Source organism: Rhineura floridana, chromosome 2 (assembly GCF_030035675.1).
Source record: "Rhineura floridana isolate rRhiFlo1 chromosome 2, rRhiFlo1.hap2, whole genome shotgun sequence".
Classification (NCBI taxonomy): Eukaryota; Metazoa; Chordata; class Lepidosauria; order Squamata; family Rhineuridae; genus Rhineura; species Rhineura floridana.
In genome coordinates this window covers 3,451,779-3,474,220 of record NC_084481.1, presented here as the reverse complement: position 1 = coordinate 3,474,220, position 22,442 = coordinate 3,451,779, and the positions used below count along the sequence as shown (strand labels likewise).

General features: G+C 43.4%; 2 protein-coding genes across 3 annotated transcripts in view; one reads left to right on the top strand and one right to left on the bottom strand.

The window, feature by feature from the left end:
• Positions 1-12,114: 12,114 nt before the first annotated feature.
• Positions 12,115-13,730, top strand: PRLH (prolactin releasing hormone). The gene is made up of 2 exons (XM_061612850.1): positions 12,115-12,214; positions 13,567-13,730. The coding sequence occupies exons 1-2, from the start codon at positions 12,115-12,117 to the stop codon at positions 13,728-13,730; spliced, it is 264 nt and encodes an 87-aa protein (XP_061468834.1).
• Positions 13,731-18,955: 5,225 nt separating this feature from the next.
• Positions 18,956-22,442, bottom strand: part of RAB17 (RAB17, member RAS oncogene family) — a 28,863-nt gene continuing 25,376 nt past the window's right edge. For both annotated transcript variants that reach the window (XM_061612849.1, XM_061612848.1), the window contains exons 5-6: positions 21,411-21,504; positions 18,956-19,312 (exon numbers count right to left, since the gene is read on the bottom strand). In XM_061612849.1, coding sequence (XP_061468833.1) covers positions 19,188-19,312; positions 21,411-21,504 — 219 coding nt within the window. In that variant the 3' untranslated portion in view covers positions 18,956-19,187. The remainder of the gene's footprint in view (positions 19,313-21,410; positions 21,505-22,442) is intronic.

Sequence of the window (22,442 nt, the reverse complement as noted above, 5' to 3'; positions counted from 1 at the left end):
TACTGCAGTGAAGTCCTCTGAGTCAGAGGATAGTAGTACCACATCTTCAGGCTGGGGAAACACTGGCTCAGTAGGTTCACCTGACAGCACTTTTGGGGTTGGTTCTGCATGCCCTTTCCCTTCTGCGTAGAGTCCTCACTCATCCCCTGAAGATGAGGAATCCAACTCCAGGGTCATGACACAGGCCAGGAAGACCACCAAAAATCTGAAATGCAATCTAGGCCACAATTAATTCTGATCATCTACAGAGTGCTTTAGCAGGGCTAAGCCTTGGACCATGTCAGAGTTTATGTGCCAGGTGGATTGCATATTGAACCCACTGTGGTGGAGATCTTAGTTCTCTCCACCACAGGTTTTTCTTGGTGTCTGTGGTAGGGAAATCCTAGGAAATTATCCACCCCCCTGCAGGTACACAAGTAACTTCCAGGCCAGGGCAGTCTGGATGAGATGAATGGTTGGATGTGTATTTATATAAGAAGCATAGATAGGCCTCCCACGGTAGGTAATGCCTGGTGTGCTGCCCTTTGGCTGAAGATGAGCCAGGAAGAAGAATGGAGAAAAGAGCCCTCTCCCCTAAGCTAATCCCTTCCATTGTATGCCAACCCACCCACTCCACCATGGGAGGTGTGTGTGTGCATAATAGATTGTGCCTATAGTTTACATTGCCTTTATGGTAACATTATGGGAAGCAAACCCTACAGGCAGAGATAAACAATCCAAAGAATGGGAAGCCGGCAGGAGGGGGAGCCAGTGGAAAGGTCCGCAGCATCCACTCCGTATTCTGGAGCCACCAGGCCGGCTAAACACAGTCTCAGTCGGGAGCTACATGCAGGGCTTGAAAAGCAAAAGTCAGCTCCCGCGAATACCCCTACTGGGAGTAAGCACTCCCCATTGACCACCATGGAAATTATTTTACTCCACTGGCCTATTGGCTAGCAGAAATTTTCCTTGGATCAGGACCCATGGGAACACTCCAAACACAAGTCCCCCCCTCAGGTCCTCCTCTATTCCCCGGAATGCCTGTTTTGGGGTTGCTAGCTTCTGCTGACACTCCATCTGATGGGATGGCCATCCCCAGCAGACCCCTAGCATGGTCCCAGCACCACCCACAGCTGAGCCAGGATGAGGGGCTTCTGCCAATGGAGCCCCGTGGTGCCAGGAGCCTGCTGGTTCAGCCAGGGCTCCGCCATATCCAACTTCCCCCAGCCCAGCACAAACACAAGCCCCTAGGTAAATTTATTTTTATAATTACACACCATCTGTGATGGTCTTGACAAGAATCCAGCAGTCAAATGTGGGGCTTCAACATGCTACAACCATGAGTCCCAAGTTCCTGAGAATCATTGTCCATATCTCCATATACTTCCACACATCCCATGTGCCCTCACACTCCTCTTGCCTGTTGACCCATGAAGTACAACCCAGTTTTAAATGTTTTTAGACATTCTTAATTGCTTTTAAATGTTTTAAGTATTATTTATTTATTTATTTATTTATTATTTATTATATTTCTGTACCGCCCCATAGCTGAAGCTCCCTGGGCGGTTCACAACAAAACAAAAACATCAATATACAATAAAACCCGATATAAACAATTTAGCACACTCAAATACTAAAATACTAGTATACTAACCTACTAAATGTTAAAAATATTAAAAGTTAAGATATAAAATATAAATGTTAAAAAGTTAAAATGAGTTAAAATGCCTGGGAGAAGAGGAAGGTTTTAACCTGGCGCCGAAAAGATAATAGTGTCGGCGCCAGGCGTACCTCAACAGGGAGATCGTTCCACAATTTGGGGGCCACCACTGAGAAAGCTCTTTTTCTTGTTGCCATTCTCCAAGCTTCCCTACGATGATGAACGTAGTGTACGGGTACGTTCATATCGGGAGAGGCGTTCCATCAGGTATCATGGTCCCATGCCGTGTAAGTATGTTTGATTTTATTTTTAATTGCATTGTTTTTACTACTCTGCCATCCGGGGCTCCTTTGGGTGAAAAGGCGGGATAGAAATGTGAATACTAACCCTAATAATACAACTCTACATGAGGTGTACAAATGCATGCATGCAATTTGGCTTATTTGACTTATGCAATGTGAATTATGTGACCACAAAATAGTAAAAAAGGTAATTCACTGGTAATGGTGAACATGTAGCAGGAAGGAAGGAAGAGGTCTGAGCACCTGCAATTTAACATGGGAACTTGAGCATGGATAGTATACATACTTACCTGTGAGAATGTTTAATTGAACTCAGTGGGAGTTAGTAGTCATGCACTGTAATATACATTTTAGAATAACATGCAAAAGCTGAAATCTCAAGTGGAAAATATTAACGAAAAACTGTCAGTCATGTTCCTCCAAGCGATCTGATTTGTTTAAAGGAAAACATATTCTGATTCTTTGAGTGGATAAAAATCAACATAAGCCATTATGGGAGGGAAGGAAATGCTGAGATGCCCTATTTCAGTGCTGATGTCACAGGCAGCCATACATAGACAAAGGCAAGGCATAAAAAGGCAAAGAGGGACCATCAGCTTGCACCGAGTCAGTCACTGAAGTGATAGAAAGACAGTGCCGCTCTCCACTTCTCTAGGGGAAAAGTAAGCATTTTTCTTCCATTTATCCATTCTGTGCGTCTCTAATCATTGTCCTGTTTCAGGAAAAGTGGGAATAAGTGAAGCTAACTAGAATGCATGCCCTGCACATCACCTATAGCCTCATCAAAGTAATTTTGGGGGCTTTCTTGGGGAAAAAATCACTGTCCATTTCATTTTTTCCTGTGTTTGCTGCCTTGTGTATGTATGTGTGTGTGCAATTTCATTTTTCAACCACTGGTAATGGTTTGCTAAGGTAACAAAAAACAAAGGGGTTGCTAACACTTCTAGCACTTTTATTCCCTAAGATCAAAGCTGAGGTATCTCATTTTTTGAATAAACTAGTGTTGCTCCCAGTAAAATAACAAAAATAGTAGATGATGCTGTTCAATAGTCTGTAACTTGCAGGATTCTGAAGAGAATTTTCACTGTGATTATTTTAGATACCATACCCTAAGATATTAACATAAATATTATTAGTCCAGCTTTCCAGTTGGGAAACTGAGGCTGGGAAATAGCAACTTGCCCACAACGTCCGAGTGCATTCCACTTTTAAACTGTAGTTTGATCCAACACTCTTTCCATTAAAGCTTATTGGCTTTCAGAATGGACAGATTGTGATGTATTTTGCAGCCAATAAATGACCGGTTAAATTTGGCCAGAAGTCTAAACAGGTCAGGGTATAATGTTATGATGATCAAGACTTGGGAAAAGATTTTGTCAGTGCAGTACAGTATGTGTGATTAGACCATAGTAAGAAAGTTTCCAAACCCAGGAGATGACCTTCCACATCAAGTACTATGCTTGGAAATGGTGCTCCATAGGGGGAGCCCACAGCCAAGGGAGCATAGATTATGTTTCTTGCTGGATCATAGCTGCACACAGATAGATTTTGCTTTACAAACCACACATCTCAGGCAAAAGGGAAACTCATTCCAGCACCTCCTATCTTTCTTATTCATCTACCTAGTAGCAATTTCCAAAGAAGTAACTCTGTAAGTATGTTGCAACAAAAAGAAAGACTTTGGTGGCACATTAAAGACCTAAGGGTAACATCCAACAGCGTCAACCCATTTGCTTGTGCCATGGAATTTTCCTCTCCTGCCCCCTGCTGTATACCCCCAAAATTGTTCCAGATGGTTGAGGGACTCTCCAACAGATTTGGGGAGGTACAGGGGGAGGAAAGGAAGGGGAAGTCCTATTGTGCAAAGAAGTAAACTCATGCAACTCTCACTATTGCTTTCAGAGAATTCATTATTTTTTAGGTAGTTCGTGAAAGCTTACAGCATAATAAATTTGTTACTTAAGGTGCTGCAGGACTCTCTGTTGTTCTCCCTAATAAGTAATCAGTACGATCAGAGCTGAGACTTCAAAAATCAAGATCTTTAGATTCAGGACAATGAATTAAGTGCTGAGAATCTCACTGCAACCAAAGTCTGTCAAGCGGCTCACAATTCCAATTACAAGTCTTCATAACAGTTAGGTATTTTTCAACATCTGACTGCAAGTACCCTGGCTATAATCCTGCAAAACTATCTCTTTGAACTTTCTACTGCATCTGTTAGCACAGCTGAATAGGCAAGCATACTTTAAAACAGAGGTTTGCCTATCCATTTGCAGTACAGTAGAAACTTCAGAAACATCTCCAGATCTCCTCCTTGCATATTCATATCATCTTTGCAGGACTGCAGGCCTAGCTAAGAGCAAATGCCCTTCTGTTTTCCTTCTGTTTCCCATAAAGAATATAGAGAGAGACATGGCACAAAAATCCCAGGTGCCTGATCACCCAGATGTCTGAACATTTCTTGCTAAGTGTTTGGAATCTGGAATGTATTTGTTCCATCATGTACAGGGTTGAATCCTTAAAAAACATTCCAATTCCTAGGAATTTTGACTCCTTTTTAAAACAGAATTTTACCTTAAGTTCTTTTCCATCTTGAAGACCTTGGAAGAATAATGGCTTTTATTCTTCCAGAGATGAAAAGCTAATCATTATTTGCTTTCGTAAGTTAACCTGCAAATGCAGACTGACAAAATGCATAATATGGAGGTAACAAACAGCCAGTTCTCCATTTTGAAATACTAAATACACTGCTTTGGAAGAAAGTCTTGAAAGCGGTGAGACGTCAGAGTGAGGGACATCCCAATCCAAATGTGATGTATGCACAGCAGCTATAGCCTTTGGCTGTATCCACACTACAGCATGAATTAGTATGTACTAGGAGGTTGATTTTTCTGTGTGTGCTTTTGTGCCCACCTGGGCACTTTCAATATTATGCCTCTGAAATCGTTCTCAATGTTGCCCGTCCATATTAGCTGGTGCTACGTGGTAGGATGCATCCACACTATCTGTTCTTGTCCCCTCTCTTCAACGACTGTTTACCTGCCTTCTAAAAGTTCCAGAAACCTGAGGTCCTTTGTGGGCACGTGGGCAGGTATTTGTTTATCTGAGTATGCACACACTTTTTTTAAAAAGCCACAGTCAAAAGCCACATGCATCCTCTGCTGATGGCTTCTCGCCTAATAACTTGAGAGCTTCTGGCTCCTCATAGAAACAAAGAAATGGTCTGTTCATTGCATTTTTATCTTATCCTTTTTCCAAAGACCTCCAGGCAGAGACAGTCACTGGCTCAAGGTAAGCTTAGCCTGAAAGGAGATTTAAACCTATGCCTCCCAGGTTTAGCTACATGTGACAGACTGGAACACACATTGTCCTGATGCTTCCAGCCTATTTGGCCTCTAAAGGTCAAAACGTATTATACTTTAATAGATTGCCACTACTTCAGTAGTTTCAATAGATAACGCTTTCTTTTAAAAGAACCCCTTTTTTTCTGGATGTCTAAATCAGGTATTCTAGAGATGTGGGTAGGTGAGGATTCTCTTTCTCTTCTCTCCCCCCCCCGCACACTCAGAGCATGTAGGCACAAAAAGTACTGAAGCATTTAAAAAGAAGAAAACTTCTAAAAATGGCAAAAGCTATAACAAGAGAAAGGAGGGTCTATGTTGTGCAAAATTATGATCAGCTGTTATGGGTGGGTGGGTGGCAGGAGATAGCATTGTATGAGAAAATGACCTGTTGCTGAGAGCAAGTGGGAACCTATGTGGCCTAAACCGATGCACACCATTTCATTAAAAGTCTTCCTAAAAGGTTGTTCACAGTTGACAGCTGATGTCAGCCAGGCTCAATCACATCAATACAGCCATATCACATAGGTGCTAGAGGAGGTTTGTGGTAGAGGACTCATTCTTTCATCTTCAGTAGACTGGTCCAAATCCAGGTGTTTTGGCAAATGGTCTTTAGAACTGTATTTGAGGCTTAGGGTCAGCTGGTCACTTTGGGCTCCTCTCTGATCCTTTTTTGTATTTCTGCAACAAAGGGGGCTAGTAGTACATACAATATTGTGGCCAGAGCAGAGGATGCCCAAAAGTGGAAAACATCAGAGGGCTTCACTATGAGGGGCTGGGTGGCTAGAAGGTAGCAGCTGGTTCTACATGAAAAACTTAGTTGCTGTTATAGAGCTGGCAAAAGATAAATGGAGCAGGGCAGGTTTGTGGATGCCATTTCTACTGTGTATATGTGAAGGCCCTTTGGATTGCTCCACCGAGCCACTAGAAATTGTTCTGGACTGATCTATGTCCATAACTGAAGGAGGGGGTAGCTGGTGTGTGAGTGTTTCCAAAAAGCAGGTATAATGTAAGTACAAAATTAATCATATTAAAATAAAAAGTATACAATGTTATGTTCAGAAGGTGAGAGAATCGTACACACCTTATTACATGATCTGCATCATGAGTGCACAGTACTTCAGCATTATCTCATGGGCTTTCTCTTGGAAGCTTGTGAGGAATCTTTTTATCACTGAAGTTCAGTCCTTGCCAGAGCATCTCCAAGAGGGGTTTTTGGAAACCCAGCTTGATTCAACTGCCCAAGATGATTTCAGATAATTAACTTGGGAAATGTTTTTGTGGAATATCTTCCTGTATAGCCCAAAACGGGAGAGCAAACATCATTATTCTATTTTCATCGACATACCTTTGAGAAGCTGGTTTTTCTGCTCTTGTGGCTATTAAAACAATGCAGCACAACAGAGTGCATGACCTAAGATGTGCTCTATCTTCCACAGTGCCCAGAATCCAAAATCTGGTGACAAGCATCAGTGCTCACATTAATAATAAACTGAAGTTGACTTTTCAAAAATGTAATGTGGATTTTTCAAAAACGTGAAAAAATTATAAGATTCATTTTAATGTTAAGTCCAATCATTTATTTATAATTAAAGGTCACAGTATTTCAATCTTTTTGAAAATTCAAATAAAATAATAAGGGGAAACAGGTTTGTATGGGAGTGTGGGATTTTTATGTTAGCTAAAAGGGAGCATGGGTTAAAAAAAGGTTGAGAAACATTGCTCTACTCCATAGGTTTTTTCCCCCTATTGTTGATGATTTATTTTTATTTATTGATTTATTAGATTTAAAACCCTCCCTTTCTCCCATTAGGAGCCCAGGGCGGCAATCCCAGGGCAGATTACAGTTTGTACAGATAACAGTGTCATTAAAAAAAACCATTAAAAATATGAAACTAAAAGTTGGGCATTTAGTGCTACTGGTCCCATCCCGTGGAACACGTTTCCAGCAGAGATTCAGCAGGTATCCTCACTTTTGACTTTCAGGCATCTCTTGAAGACTTTTTTGTGCTGACAGGCCTATGCTGCTGTTTAAAATGTTTTCTGAATAGCCAGTCATTTAACAATCATTTTGTATTGCTTTTAAATGTTTTCATGTTGCTGTACACGGCCTACTGTTTTGTGAGAGGGCAGTATATAAATACTTTTATTTATTTATTTATTACAGTATGATTAAAGAAATAAAATCACATAATTCCTACACTACCAGCCCAGAGATCTGATAGTCCAAATGGTCTCAAACGTATTTCAAAATGGGACTGGCCACATGTTCCCAGACCAAGAAAAACAAGGAGTTTACTCCATGGTTAGCAAGTTTCAACTAGAGTCCCTCTAGGATAAAAGAAAAGCTACTCTTGTTTCCATCTCCCATGAAACTACAAGTGTATTCAATCAGGATTGACCGAATGGGCTTTTTAGTCAATAAGGCAGCTGATTGGGGGAAAAAAACTAATCACAGAGCAGTAGGCAAATCACAGAGCAGTAGGTCCCCCCCCCCAATTTAATGGAAATTGTAGCAAAGAGGTGACTTTATCCTGCATCTGTGCCAGAAAATATACATCTGATGTCCTGTGTGATTAAGATATGATTCCTCCACACTATGACATAAGTGTGTGTGTGTGTGAACACTGGGTGGAATGCAGGGAACCTCTATATGTACAACTGTATGTGCAGTGCATAGAGCTCTGTTCATATATGCAGGTCAGGAACAGAGACCGACACTCGGGGCCTGTTGCCTCCTCTGCACAAGTTCACATGTCAAGATTTTATAATCTGAACAGTTCTCCTGTTACAAGGATACAGGCTGCTTGAGATTGGAAGGAAGAGGTTTTGTATTTTAAAAGAAGATGGGAGTTGGACAACTGACTAGGCCACTAGTGTAGTAGCAAATTCAGAAGCGCAGGGTCACTTCATGCTGGTCACAGCCACACACCCTCCTTTTTTTGTGCTGGGTTGAGAATGAGATCGTACCTGCTCCCACAACAACAGTTATCCTTAGGAGCCAATAAGCATGAAAGGGAAGAGTGTTAGCTATTGAAAAGGGTCTCCTCATTTTTCACTCTGATTGGCTCCAATCAGCAGGAAAGGACAAGGAAGCATGTTAGAAGACTCTTCTCAGTGGCTAATACACTCCCCTTTCATGCTGATTGGCTTGTAAGATCCTGGAGACAGAACCCTGTTGGGACCCTGGTCCCAAAAACATAAGGGGCCTTAGACCCTCTGAGACCTTGGATGACTACACCCCTGGTCTAGACTTAGAAATCCAGCCCATTTTTGTCATAGTCTAGCCAGTACTCTAGTAACTACACCCCATAGGCTCTGTTGATGAACCATTGCTACATGAAAGTGAATGAGTTACAGGAAAATGATGTGCATAAGGGGATGACTAGAGCAACAGTGGAGAAAAAATGGGACTATTCCATGGTGCGACCCTACTATTCTTACTTGATCTCTCTGCAGCTTTTGATACTATTGACCACGGTATCTGACTTGGTGAGATGGGTATCAGAGGCACTGTTTTACAGTGGTTCTAATCCTACCTCCAAGGTTGTTTGCAGAGAATAGCATTGGGCGATTGTCTTTTGCCCCTTAGCAGTTGTGCTGTGCGGTGCCGCAGGGAACCATCTTGTCCCCGATGCTGTTTAACATCTATATGAAGCCCTTGGGAGCAGTCATCAGGAGATATGGGGCGAGGTGTCAGCAGTACACTGATGATAGCCAGATCTATTCCTCTGTAACATCTGTATCGAGAGAGGCTATGCAAGCCCTGGACTGCTGCCTGGACTCGGTGTTTGGCTGGATGAGAGTCTGGATCCTAGCAAGATGGAGGTGCTGTGGTTTGGTGGTTCCAGACTTCAGATAATTGGTCAGTTCCCTGCTTTGGATGGGGTCATACTTCCCTCTGAAAGAGCAGGTTCGTAGTCTGGGGTTGCTCCAGGATCCATCTTTGTTGCCAGAGGCCCAGATGACCTCAATGGCTAGAAGTGCCTTGTACCAGCTTCAGCTGGTAAGACAGCTGCAGCCGTTACTGGACCAGATAGCCTGACCACTGTTGTCCATGCATTGGTAACCTCCAGGCTGGATTAGTGTAATCGCTCTATGTGGGGCTGCCCTTGAGGTTGGTTCAGAAGCTGCAGTTGGGGCAAAATGTGGGATACTGGGGCAGGGTATTAGGGTATTGCCAACATGTCACCCTGCTGCTGAAAGAATTGCACTGGATGCCCATGAGCTACCGGGCAAGTCAAAGGTTCTGGTTTTGGTGTACAAAACCCTATACAGCTTAGGATCAGGATACCTGAAAGACTGACTTATCCCATATATATCCAGTCGATCACTGCTCTCTGCAGGTGAGGGCCTCCTGCAGATACCATCTTATCAGGAGGTCCGTTTTGCACAACATAGGAAACGGACCTTTAATGTGGCAGCACCTACCCTGTGGAATTCCCTCCCCTTAAATATTAGATAGGCCACATATCTCTTATCTTTTTGGCGCATACTGAAGACCTTCCTCTTTCAACAAGTATTTTAAGTTGAGACCTATCCCAGTCTGCATCTGTGCTGGAATTGCTTTTTTAAGATTTTTTAAAACATTTTTTAAATAGATGTTTTTAAAGATGTTTTGTTTTAATATATTTTAATGTCTGTTTTCATGATGTTTTATAGTGTTTTCGTGTTTTTGTTTGCTGCCCTGGGCTCCTCCTGGGAGGAAGGGTGGAATATAAATTTAATAAACAATAGTAATAATAATAATAATGGTGGCAAGGGAAGTAAAGAAATATTTTTCCAGCACCATTGTATCCACATGTCCGGGAGTTTGCCACATGCAAGCCCCTCTCCAACATCCCCAACTTGCTCAGTCCTCAACCATCCTTGAGCAGGCAAAGGCGTGCAGGGGACTTCTACTTGCCCTCGCTTTAACAAGAGTAGATCTCACTCCATGATCAGGGACGCTGATGAAGCAAGGTCCCAGTTTGCACGAGGAGTTCTGCTGGTATACAAGTAAATGAATAACTAAATAATTTTTTTTATTTTTAGGCCGCCTATCTGGCCGAATGAACGGCCACTCTGAACACATGGATGGTCAGGGACTGAGGGGGGCCAGCTTGTGAAGACTTGAGGACAGCTTGCACGCATGCCATTATGTCTGTCCATTTGAGCATTTGCATGTTCAGCAGTAGCTTGAACAAACCTAGAGGCCTCCAGTAGAACTTTTCTGAGTAGTGAGAGATCTTTTACCCAAGAGGGAGATGTAGAATTTTTCAGCAACCTACCAGTCAGTGTACACAACACTGATCTATGTGGACCAATAGTCCGACTCAGTGTAAGGCAGCTTCCCAGGTTCTCCCCCCAACCTGCTAGTATCGGCTTTAGAAAGCTATGGGAGAAAGGGTTAAACTCTTCTTCTGCACCTCCAGGGGTGCAACTGCTCCTTGGCCCTCCTGTAGCTGTTTTTTTTTTTAAGTCTGTATGTTAATTACATTCTTCCCTGGTTTGGCCCTCACAGCAGGGCCTCTCAGCCACTACCAGCTCCAGGAATCCAAGATGCATATTTCAACTGGAAAGACAAGAATTCAACATTCGAATTTGAGCATTTGCATTTCAAATTCTGTCGTCTTCACCATTTGAAGTGATTAGCTCTGGATTAACTAATCCAGAATTAAAACTGCCCTGTTTGTTTTGTTTTCACTCAGGGTACCTCAGATTAGTTCAGCAGCAACTGGCAGGATGGTGCTTCACCAGAGGGGGAGGGGCAGTGATCTCAGCGCAGTGCAGGCACAGTGGCGGAACTGATCCAACTTGGTTTCATGGGCTTACTCTCCAATACGTGTACAGAGGATTTTTTTATATATATACAACAGACCAATACAATCACTGTTCTGGAAAGCAAGTGAAAGTAATTCTGACTTTACAGATTATGACTTCACAGAGTGTGCACAACTTCTCAGACAGTTGGGAGGAGGGACTTCTCACCCCTCACCCCATACAAACAGGATTGTTTTTTAAACTTTTTAAAAAATTATCATATAAAGCACTGCTCCTTCCGGTTGCCCTAAACTGCCTAGAAAGGGGGGAGGGGACACTTTCAAATACACTTTTTAAGAGCAGGAAAAAAGGACGACGTGAACAGGAAGGAAGGGCCTTGATAGGATGGAAAAGCCAGTCAGCTATTGCAGGTATCAGAGGTCACATAAAATGAGCTTGTGGATGCACGGGTTCAGGTCACCCACTAAATGAAAATACCAGTGAAAAGGAAGGAAAAGGGAGTTTAGGACAGATCTGCTGATGTTAATAATGGATGGTTCCCATGGTCTTCAGCATTCATTGACAGAGGTACCTTTTCTGTCTTTCCCCATCTCTGCTTCTTATTCTAAAGCATTATATAGAGACCAATATGAAAAGCTTGTGTGCTATGTATCAATAATTGCCTTTTGGTGATAAAACAGAGGTTTGGTACCCAAAAGCAATGTTTCAGGAAACCAAGTAGTTCTTCAAAATCCATAGTTGATCAATACCTTTATTAGGAGGACCAACCAAAATGCTGAAAGCCCAACTGTGGATTTGAGAAGTTGTCTTTCTCATGGACCAGCACAGCTCTTTTTTGTTTTGCTTTTTGCTTTCCTCCCCAATAGTTCTGGAAATTAAACTTCCAAACTTGTCGTGTGTTTTGTACAATTTTGTAGCGGTGCTCTCATTTACTGTAAACTTCAGAAGGGTGCCTTCCTTGCCTGAAACTGACAGGCCTTTCCCTCCCTGTTACTGCAGGTTGAGTGTGCACTTTGCTAAACTTCCAACACAAGTCCCGGGGACTTTGAAGAGGGACAAAGGGAAAGGCATGAGGCTCCTCGTTGTCTGCCTCCTGTGTTTGCTGCTGGACTGCCTGGTGCTGCCTGAAGCTGAATGCCGAATCTTTGAGCAATCCATGGAAGTCAGAAGTAAGTTCCTGGTGACTGTGTAGTGGTAGAGGACAATGACCAGTTTCACTTGCAGTGAGTTAAGGTACATGACAACCCCTTATGATTGGATGGACGGCTAGAACAAAATGCGGAGTGCACAGCCCAGTCCTCAAATCAGATAAAGTGGAATATGAACGTTTGCCAAGGAATTCAGCTCAGGATAGGATCTGCTAATATTAGCTTCTGATGAGGTTCAACGGACTATGTGGGACAAGAAACACAGGAAGACTATTGGTCCATCTTGCTCACTATTGTCTGTCCTAACTGGCAGTAGCTCTCCAGAATCTCAGGCAGCCCGGAGAGCCTGGGGCCTTCTGCAGTCAAAGCAGATACTCTGCCACTGAGCTATAGCTATCCCTTACATGGCGTTTTATGAGAAGCTACCCTATGCCCCACTGTGGAAACATCTCCCACTGTCCAAGAATGATAGGTGTGGCATTCAGATTTCAGACATCACCATTCCTCACTGTCATGGATACCAATTTCCAGTGTCCTTGCGTGCTTCCCCTTGACCAGGGCTGGATTATCCATTAGGCTTAGTAGGCTGAAGCCTAGGGGCCCGGAGTTCTTGGGGGTCCATGGAGCACTGGCCCGAGGGCCCCTGGAGCTACAGGGGGCCCTCCGCTCTCCTTCCACGATCTGCGGAAGCATCTGTGGACCACCATCCCCCCGCTTTACCTACCTTTCCATTGTTTTTTGCGGCACGCAGATTTGCCATCAATAAAGATGGCGGCTGAGGTTTCCTTAAGGGGCTGAAGCCTCTGCCGCCATCTTGCCTGATGGCACGCATGCATGCTACATGCGTGCATTGCTGCCATCAACAAAGATGGTGGCAGAGGCTTCAGCTCCTTAGGGAAACCTCTGCCGCCATCTTGATTGATGGCAAGCCTGCGCGCGCCGCAAAAAAACAATGGAAAGGTAGGTGAAGCATGGGGATAGGGGGGCCCAAACACCAATCAGCCTAGGGACCCTCCTCAGCTTAATCCGGCCCTGCCCTTCACTGCTTATCCAGAGCTTGGAAAAGTTACTTTTTTGAACTACAACTCCCATCAGCCCAATCCAGTGGCCATGCTGGCTGGGGCTGATGGGAGTTGTAGTTCAAAAAAGTAACTTTTCCAAGCTCTGCTTATTACTACCAGCAGCAGCAGATGCCGACAACACAGTACTCTGTGGAATTAGGCAAGTAGATTACATGCCATTAGTTCAACAGGGTAGTCTTTCAAAAAGGCTCGCATTACCCCGCCAAACAAATGCAGCAGTAGTTTAGACTATGGTAGGATAATGCCAGGTATTCCCTGGGTTCTCATGACCACCTGGGCTTTGCCTTCCAGATCCAGATATTGATCCTTCCTGGTACACGGGGCGAGGGATCCGACCCGTGGGACGGTTTGGCAGAAGGAGAGCAGCTGGAGAAAATGCCCAGAAACCTGGCTACAGGCACCGGCAAGCATGCTTCCCTATAGAAGATAGCAATGAATTGCTGCAAGAGGAATGACGCTGCAGAAGTGAATAACTTACAATCGTAAGAAGAAAAAACACGCACATGTTGCAATCCCCCCCCCCAGGCCAAATAAAAAAGTTGGACCTTGTTGCTGTCTCTCTTTTATGGCTCATACCAGAACGGTAGAGAACAACTTTAGTAGTGGTTTGGCTGAAGAATGTCATTAGACTATATTTCTCTACACCGTACTGTACTTTACTGTTAACTTTTTTTGGTAGATTTCTTGCACCAGGAAATGCTGTCCCTTTTGTGAATGACGTTAATGTGTTTCAGAACAACTATTCTTAAACTTCACTCCAAAGCATCCCTTTGCTGGTAATGCAAGTTTTTATTAATTTACTTGTTTTTATAGTGTTATAAGTATATATACATGGCACTTTTAGAAAGTACAAGAGAACAGGTCCCTGATTGCAGGGGTTTGCAGTCTAACATATAACACAGTTGAGTTAGGAAGGGGTGGGGAAGTGGAGTCAGTTGTAAACAGGGAATTAATATGCATTTTTTCCAGTTACATACAGACTTTGTCCAATGAAGTCCCACCACCAAGATCAACATCATCCTGATCCTAACAGGACATCAAATCTCCAGCTGAATTCATTGAGTCAGATATAATTTGAGACAGTTCTTTAATTGCCATGGAGGTCATGAAGTCTTCTGTTGTTCACAACAAGGATGCATGGATGTTAAAGTCTCCCCACTTTATAATTTTATGGAGTCTTCAATTCCACCTCTGAGATTAGGAAGGAAGACTGCTAGGCAGTGAGGTGGATGGCACCCAAGCAGAATCCCTACCCTGTCTCAAGAACCCAACGCTACATGCAGACACTCAAATTTAATGGACTGCTTGGCAGGACACCTGATTGGTGAGAATGAATCTCAGCAAACCATGGCAACACTCCCTCCTCACCCATCAAGCTGATGCTGAGGTTGCACCTAGAAAGCCTACCAGCAAAGCATTAGAGAGGCTAACCCTCCTATCCAAGCCATGTCTCAGGTCAGACTGGCATCCTCATCCAGGATTAAATCCTGGAAGGCAACAGTTTTACTAGCAACAGTATTTACAAGCTTGATGGTTAACTGCAACTGAGCTCTGCAACTGTAGCCAGCTGTTGTGCATAATTATGTCCTTACTGGGGAATTCTAGGATTTCCCTGCCCAATTTCTTACAACAATGCCTCAGAGAAGAGGAAGATTTTAACTTGGAGCCAAAAAGATGATAGTGTCGGTGCCAAGTGCACCTCCTTGGGGAGACTATTCCATAGTTCGGGGGCCACCACTGAGAAGGCCCTAGATCTTGTCACCACCCTCCGGGCCTCCCTATGGGTCGGGACCCGGAGGAGGGCCTTTGTAGTAGACAGTAGTGAACGGGCGGGTTCATATCGGGAGAGGCGTTCCGACAGATATCGTGGTCCCGCACCGTATAAGGCTTTATAGGTTAGTACCAACACTTTGAATCTTGTTGCAAACAACAGTGTTGGTAGCACTGGAAAGGTAGTGGTAATGTTGTTTTAAAAGTTGTGCCTCAGGTCTTATTGCGCCTGCTGCCTGCTTCTTAGGGCTCATCTACATGGTAGTTTACTGTGTGTTTGGTGCTACTCACATCTCCTTTAAATTTGCATGGTTCACATGACATTACTGGCAAACAGAAGCTGTCACAAAGTTTCCCCCCTGTAAATCCATACTAATCCAATCCACATAATACAAAAGGGAAGAAAAAAAGTCTTCACTCCCTTTCTCTAGTGGTTGCAGATGCTTTGCTCTGATGCTTTTAGGTGGGTGTGTCAATAATTCCCCTCTCCAAGCCCACTCTGTCCTCCTCCTTTTGTTCATTTTATTTCCTGTAGGCTGACAAGCAACCTCTGGTTGCTCTCCTCCATTCTGCTGGCTTTTTTTACATTGCTGCAAACAGTGCTTTTCTTTTCTTTTCCCCTTAAAGTGTGCACAAAAGCATAACACTGCTCAAACAAAGATTTGTATTTCACCTGTATCCTACCAGGGAAAACACAGATATTCACACTTCTAGTTGTTGTTTTTTAAAGGAACCTACTGCAGCTGGTAGAACAGACTGAGCATGCTTGGTCACCTAGCAACCAGAGGGAGTGGTAATGTATAATTAGAGGATGTGGCCACAAGAAAAAAGCAAGATTAATCCTCCCCAGAGGAATGCCTGCTTGTGTGAAAAGTGATTTGCAGTTATCATTGAGCAGGATCTGCGGATGATGCAAATGAAAAGTGAGGGTTAAATAAGTGTATTTCCTATGAAGAAATGCTTCCCTGTAGATGAGCCCTTACTGTTACCTCTTGCAGTCTTTGTTATTGTCCTATCCTGCTGCACTAATGTCAGGCTAATGATGTCACACAGAGCTAATGTTTCATGATTGGTGGACTCTCCTCTCCCCATCCCTATGATACCCAGACACCCTGGATGCACTGTCTACGCAAACGAGTATCTAGGCTCCCAACATTCAGACTTCCCAGCTGAACAAGGTCATCTCCACCTTCCCTCTACAGGCTACTATTGTTCATAGCTTAGGGGTTTAGTGTTCATATGGAGACTTGAGTCATTCCAGCCCTTTTAGGTCCATCCTGGAATCTGGGCATTTCAACCACACTCCATGACTTCACTTAACACAATCCTTCCCAGGTGAAGAAAAAGTGTGCAACGTATTTTTGTGCATAAACATATGGGAACAGTGCAAAAGTAAGGCAAGTCACTTTTAGTTGCATTTCTTTAAGTAAGAACAATTTCACAAAAGCTAGCATTTTGCATCAGGAGCACCACCTCTACTTAGGCCTGGCTGTTTAAGAATTTTAGGTCCAAGTAGCACCCTCTGAGAAAATGTCTGACTCTGAGATGCTGAACGGTATGAATGAGGAACATGTGGCCCTCCAGATGTTGCTGGACTCCCAGCTCCTATTAGTCTTAGCTGGTATGATCAACGGTCAAAGATGATGGGAGATGTGGTTCAACAGCATCTGGGGGGACATAAGTGCCCCATCCCTGGTTCAGAGCTTTCCTCTCAGGCTTAGAAGAAAGACAGCAACTAGCCTGTACCTATCTTATGAATGATTTAAAAATATAGGTCCGGAATAGTGTCAACCACCTCTCAGGATGAGGATTGTTTGCAGGTGAAAATACCAAATGGATTTACATCAATACTAAATGGATTTACATCAAAACATGAGCTCTTTTCAGGTGTTCAATCCTGAAACAATCAGAATGGTGTGAGGGGAAAAGCACACCTGCAGTTGCTATTCACACACCCTCTGTCATATCCATGTGACCCAAACCACTCTTAAGGAGAAAGCCTGCTTGAGTTTATTTATTTAAAGTATTTTTATACCATCCTTCAATTACGTTCCTAGGGTGGTTTCCAAAAAGAATTAAGTCAAAGAAATGTAAATACAAAAAATATAAGAAGCTAAAATGGACAAAATCATTGAAAGCAGCATAAAACTGTCATCTAGATTAAAATTTCTGGAGGGATGGGTGTGTTAATCTTCAGCAAAACCAACAAAAGGTTTTGTAGTATCTTAAAGACTAGTTAATTAATTAAATTATGGCATAAGCTTTTGTGTATCAGAGCCCACTTTGTAATGTACATTATATAAGACCCAATGTTGGGAGATTCAGGACAGACAAAATGAAATACTTCTTCACACATTGCACAATTAAATTGTGGAATCTGTGCCCAGAAGAAGTCGTGATGGCCACCAACTTGGACGGCTTTAAGAGTATCAGACAAATTCATGGAGGATAAAGCTATCAGTGGCTAATAGTCATGGCTATGTTCTACCCTCCACTGTCAGAGGCAGCATGCTTCTGAATAGCAATTACTGGGAGTCACAGAAGGGGAGAGTGGTGCTGTGCTCAGGGTCTGCGTTTGGGCTTCCTAGGAGCACCTGGTTGGCCACTGTGAGAACAGGATGCTAGACTAGATGGGCCATTGGCCTGATCCAGCCACAGGGTTCTTCTTACGTCCTTATGAAGTAAACTCCTCATGGTAAGGGAGGTGTGCGTATTACCTAACTTTTTGCACTAGCGCTAGAGTTAGCGCTAACATAACAGGATCTCCCCCTTTGTTGTCCCCAAATCTAATCTGGAAGGTTGGGGGGAAACTCCAAAACAGTTTTTGGTGTGTGTGGCAGGAGAAGAGAGATCATTCTGTCATACAAGGAGAAATCCTAGCCTTAGCAATACATTGAATACAACCCTTATTCTTTAAGGCAACCCAAGTCTCTTTGTCCAGTTTTGGTTTGGTATGCCTTGTGTTCCGCTCTGCCAGCCTTCTAATTCTACACTGATATTTTCTAAAACTAGTTTTGGAAATGGTACACCTGCAGGTTGCTCGTGCTGGAGCTTTTATCCATGTCTTGTCTTTCCCTCTTCAGACCGGCCATGCACACAAGCAGGGCTGGGGAACCTTTTTCAGCCTATGGTCTGCATTCCCTGGTGACCAGCTTTCTGCAGGCTTCATGTCAATATAGTTGGGGCCAGAACAAAATTGCACAGGGGCCAAAGCAGACCGAGTCAGAGCTGACAGTAGCACACATGAACATATTCAGCTCACCCATATTCACATGCATCTATCCATCCAGCAAACATCACACACATATATACATTTGCTTACACACAGAGACATAACACACACACCACACAGAGACATGCATGCACACTTGCATATAGGCTCCACATGCGCATATGCGTGCACGCACAGACACATGTGCAGACTGTCTTTCTCACTCCTTCCCCAGGCACAGAATTAGGCTTGAGAAAAGCACGTGGCGGCAGGGTTAGGGCAATGAACACCCTTGAAATCCCTCTCAGATATTTTTTCAACATATGAGGAGTTTTGAGTAAACCCTGTACTAAAAGGCAGCTTCATATTTTCATAAGGATTGCATGAGATGACAGGAACACAAGGACCTAAACCAAGGAGCTGCAGTTTGGCAAAAGCCAAAGCCATCCATAGCTTCTTGTAATGCTGCTATATGCATTTTCCATCTTCAGAGACGGTGTGTTACTGAGTACCAGCTGTTGGGGAGGAACCATGGGAGAAGGCATTTGCCTTCAAGTCCTCCTTGTGAGCTTCCCAGAGGCATCTAGTCGACCTCCTGTACAGTTAGGACTGCTTCAAGCATGCCACTAGGGGTAGCAGGTGGCTGAAACCATTAGTTTGCTGGGATCTTATGAAACCACACAATGCTATTTTGCTTCTCTTTATTCTGATAATCTACATACATTTAGATACAAAAAAGAAAATATACTATCAAAACCATTACAAACAATCTGGAAGTAATTGCTAACACACACATACCCATCAGCACTTTTAAACATCCTCCATCTAACAGTGAAAAGGAAAGGCCTAAAACAGAGTAAACCCTCTGAGGTGAGGTGGGATGTTTCATTTTTTTTATCACAACCGCTCCAACAGCAAAGAAAAACTAATATCAGAGAGCCTGGCAGCATTTCGTTTGGTGAAAACGTGTTTCTCGCAGGTCAACATGCGAATTTTTCCATTGTGTTGTTTGAAATGTCTTCTCTTTCTGTTTTTCTTCTTTTAACAATTCACGAGCTTTGTGAGGAGGCGGGAGATTGTTATTTTTCTGTGAGCTCTTCTGATAAGGTTTACAGCTCTAATTAAACATGTAATTTTTTCCTTGTCTGCTTACCTAGAATAAGCGGACTCCTCTACAGCAGTATCTGAGCCTAATGTGGGGATTAATGTGGGGATGGTGAGCCTTGAAGACCTTTCAAGGCTAATAATCCAATCAAATAGTGGCCTTTTATATGACCCCTGCCCTTTAAAAGCTGGAAGAGACAACTAGACTGGCCAATTTGGTTGGGCCAATTTGCAAATCACTAAACCATAGGTAAGGACAAAACTTGGCTTCCGCACGTGGTTTATTTGGAGGGAAACAAGCCAAAAGCCCAGGTTTGGATGATGTGTGACAAGGAAGACCATGGCTTATTTCCCAACAATGCAAGAGGAGCAGCAGCAGCAGCAGAAATTGAAAGGAGAGAAGTACCTGCGATTTCAGTGCTGCTCATTCACATTAAATGGTTCATATGGAAGGTTAGTGTGAATCTGGTGCTACTTGGAGCCCCGTTTAATTCACAGCATTTACATGAAGTATAAGGCAAGGTGAACGTAAGCCGCTGCTTTTCCCTTTAAATCCGCATCAAATCAATCCAATTCTAATCCGAAAAGGGAAGGAAAAACCGTCTGTACTTCGTATCTCTAGGGCTTTGCAGATGCTTAGCTCCGATGCTTTTGTGAGTCCACGCCCACTCCCTCCTCCTCCCTTTGTTCACGTCATTTCCTGCTGGCTCCCATTCTGCAAGGCTGCTGCAAATGGTGCTTTTTTTCCTTCCCCCCCTAACTTGTGCAAAAAAGCATAACACTGTTCAAACAAATATTTGTATTTCTGCTGGATTCTGATAATACAAATAATTGCACTTGAGGATTATTTTTTTAATGAAACTTACTCTGGAACAATCTGAGCATGCTCAGTTGCCAAGGTAACCAGAGGAAGTGGTAGTATGACCTTAAGAGGGCGTGGTCATTAGGAAGCTGCGTGATTGACCCTTTCCCTTAAGTGGGCACTGAAAACACAGTGGATTGGAAGGTAGGAGTGTGAACCTTTAAACTCTATCACAATGGGAAAAGCTTCAGCTTTAAAACAGAGTGCAGCTCCTGTGTGAATGAGCCTAAGGCTACTTAACTAAGAGTGCTGATACCTTTTGCTGTTTCCTCATGGAAACAGAAATGGTTTTTCCCATATATGCAGAAATCATTCTACCGCCTTCAGCTCTGTCTCTTACAATTGTTTCTGCAGCCCATTTTGCACAGCTGTGTTTTGAGACCACCTTCAGACTCAAACAATGGTGTGAACACACTACTCGCCTGTAGCAAAGTGTTTTTATTAGCCACACCTGGAGGGGGAGCAGGTTGATCTGCCAATCAGTTGCAAAATCTCTTTGAAGCTGAATTTTTTTAAAAAAAACTACACACACACTCAACCTGATCCCACCAGGTTTTACAGTAAAACATGGTGGGGTTTGACTAGTGTCGTGTGTCCCCATTTTCAGAAAAGAGAGGTGGAGGTGTACTGGAACCAGCAGAACAATTAGTTGTTTTTCTACTCTATCAGACATACATACAAACAAACAGAGTACTTACTGGCTGAAGCCCTTCAGTCTTGCCCTTACCTAATGGCTACATCACTACTGTCCTTTCTTCCTCCTGCTCACTCTTCCTGCTTTTGCCTTCAGCTAAGGAAAGCCTACACACCCACCTTCCGGGTATCTTGTTAGTTTCCCCCAGCCGGGCTGCAATGATGGAGGGAACCAGTGGAGAGGGGCCAAGACAGAAGAGTTTCTCTTCTCAGCAATCAATTTGTTGATAGGTCTGGGTCACATCCACACCAGACATTAAAAGCAGTTGGTTTACCCCCCAGAATCAGGGGAACTATAGTTTACCCCTCACATAATTAAAGGTACAAAGTGAGTGAGCCCACACTAGTTTAGATACCTGCAAGCTGATTATTACTTAAATATGAAATAAATTGTACTATTTGTGTCTTCTTTCTTTAACGAACCATAAGAGTCAATCAGTTAGATAAGAGTTAATCAGTCAAAAAGGAGAGTGCCTTAAGGCGAGTTAAACTTACCTAGAGTCATGAACAGTTCTGTCACCTGGTGATTAGATTTTGCAGATGTTTCCATGTAAACCAGGTCTTTCATTTGTGCAAAATCCTTTGCCTCCTGGAGAGACAGCATGCAACAAAGGACTAATGGTTTTAGAGTGGTAGGTTAACTAAAGTGCAATATCATGTTCTTTTGTAGACAGCCCTATAAGGCAAAGCAGGAGTTGCTGTTTTAACTTATGCCCTCCTTGACTTGTGAGTCAGTGGTGCTTTATATGTTTATTATTAATAAGCATAAATTTGGCCCACAAAGCCAAATGAATCCCACCAGCCATCTATGGTGGACTGCCTCACTCCTGGTTTTGCTCTGATATGCTCTGTTTGACTTACTTATTATTTATTATTACGGTTATATCCCACATTTCCTCCAAAGACCTCAAGGTAGCATACATGGCTCTCCTCCCTCTTCATCTTATCCTCATAACAACGCTGTGAGGTAGGTCAGGCTGAGATACAGTCACTCGCCCATGGTCACCCAGCAAGCTTCACAGCTGAGTGCGCATTTGAACCCTGGTCTCCCAGGTCCTCGTCCAACATTCTAACCACTACACCATACTGGCTCAGGGGGACATAAGTTGTACAAATCAAGGGGAAATTCCTCTGTATTACAAACTCAGATTTTCTTTTCTTTGTTAAAAAATGAGGAGCATGCACCCAAATATTATTTTGTTTCTCTCTGCTAAGCGATGCTATTATTTAGCTGAACTGTTATCCTTTAGATATACAGATCCTTGATCCAGGACTCTCCACCAAGGTATCCAACAATACTTGCAGCAGTTCCTTTAAGCCAGGGATGGCCAAGTTTTTTTGGCCCAAGGACTGCATTCATCCCTGACCAACTCTCGGGGTGGGAAGGTGGGGGTAAATGCCAGTGGTGAGTGTGGCCACTGCACACACTTGCATGCACACTCTCATATGCACACCCACACATAGGCACAGTGGCAATCCCCTTCCTCAGCTGATCTATGCTGACAGATGATTTGATGATTGGGAAGA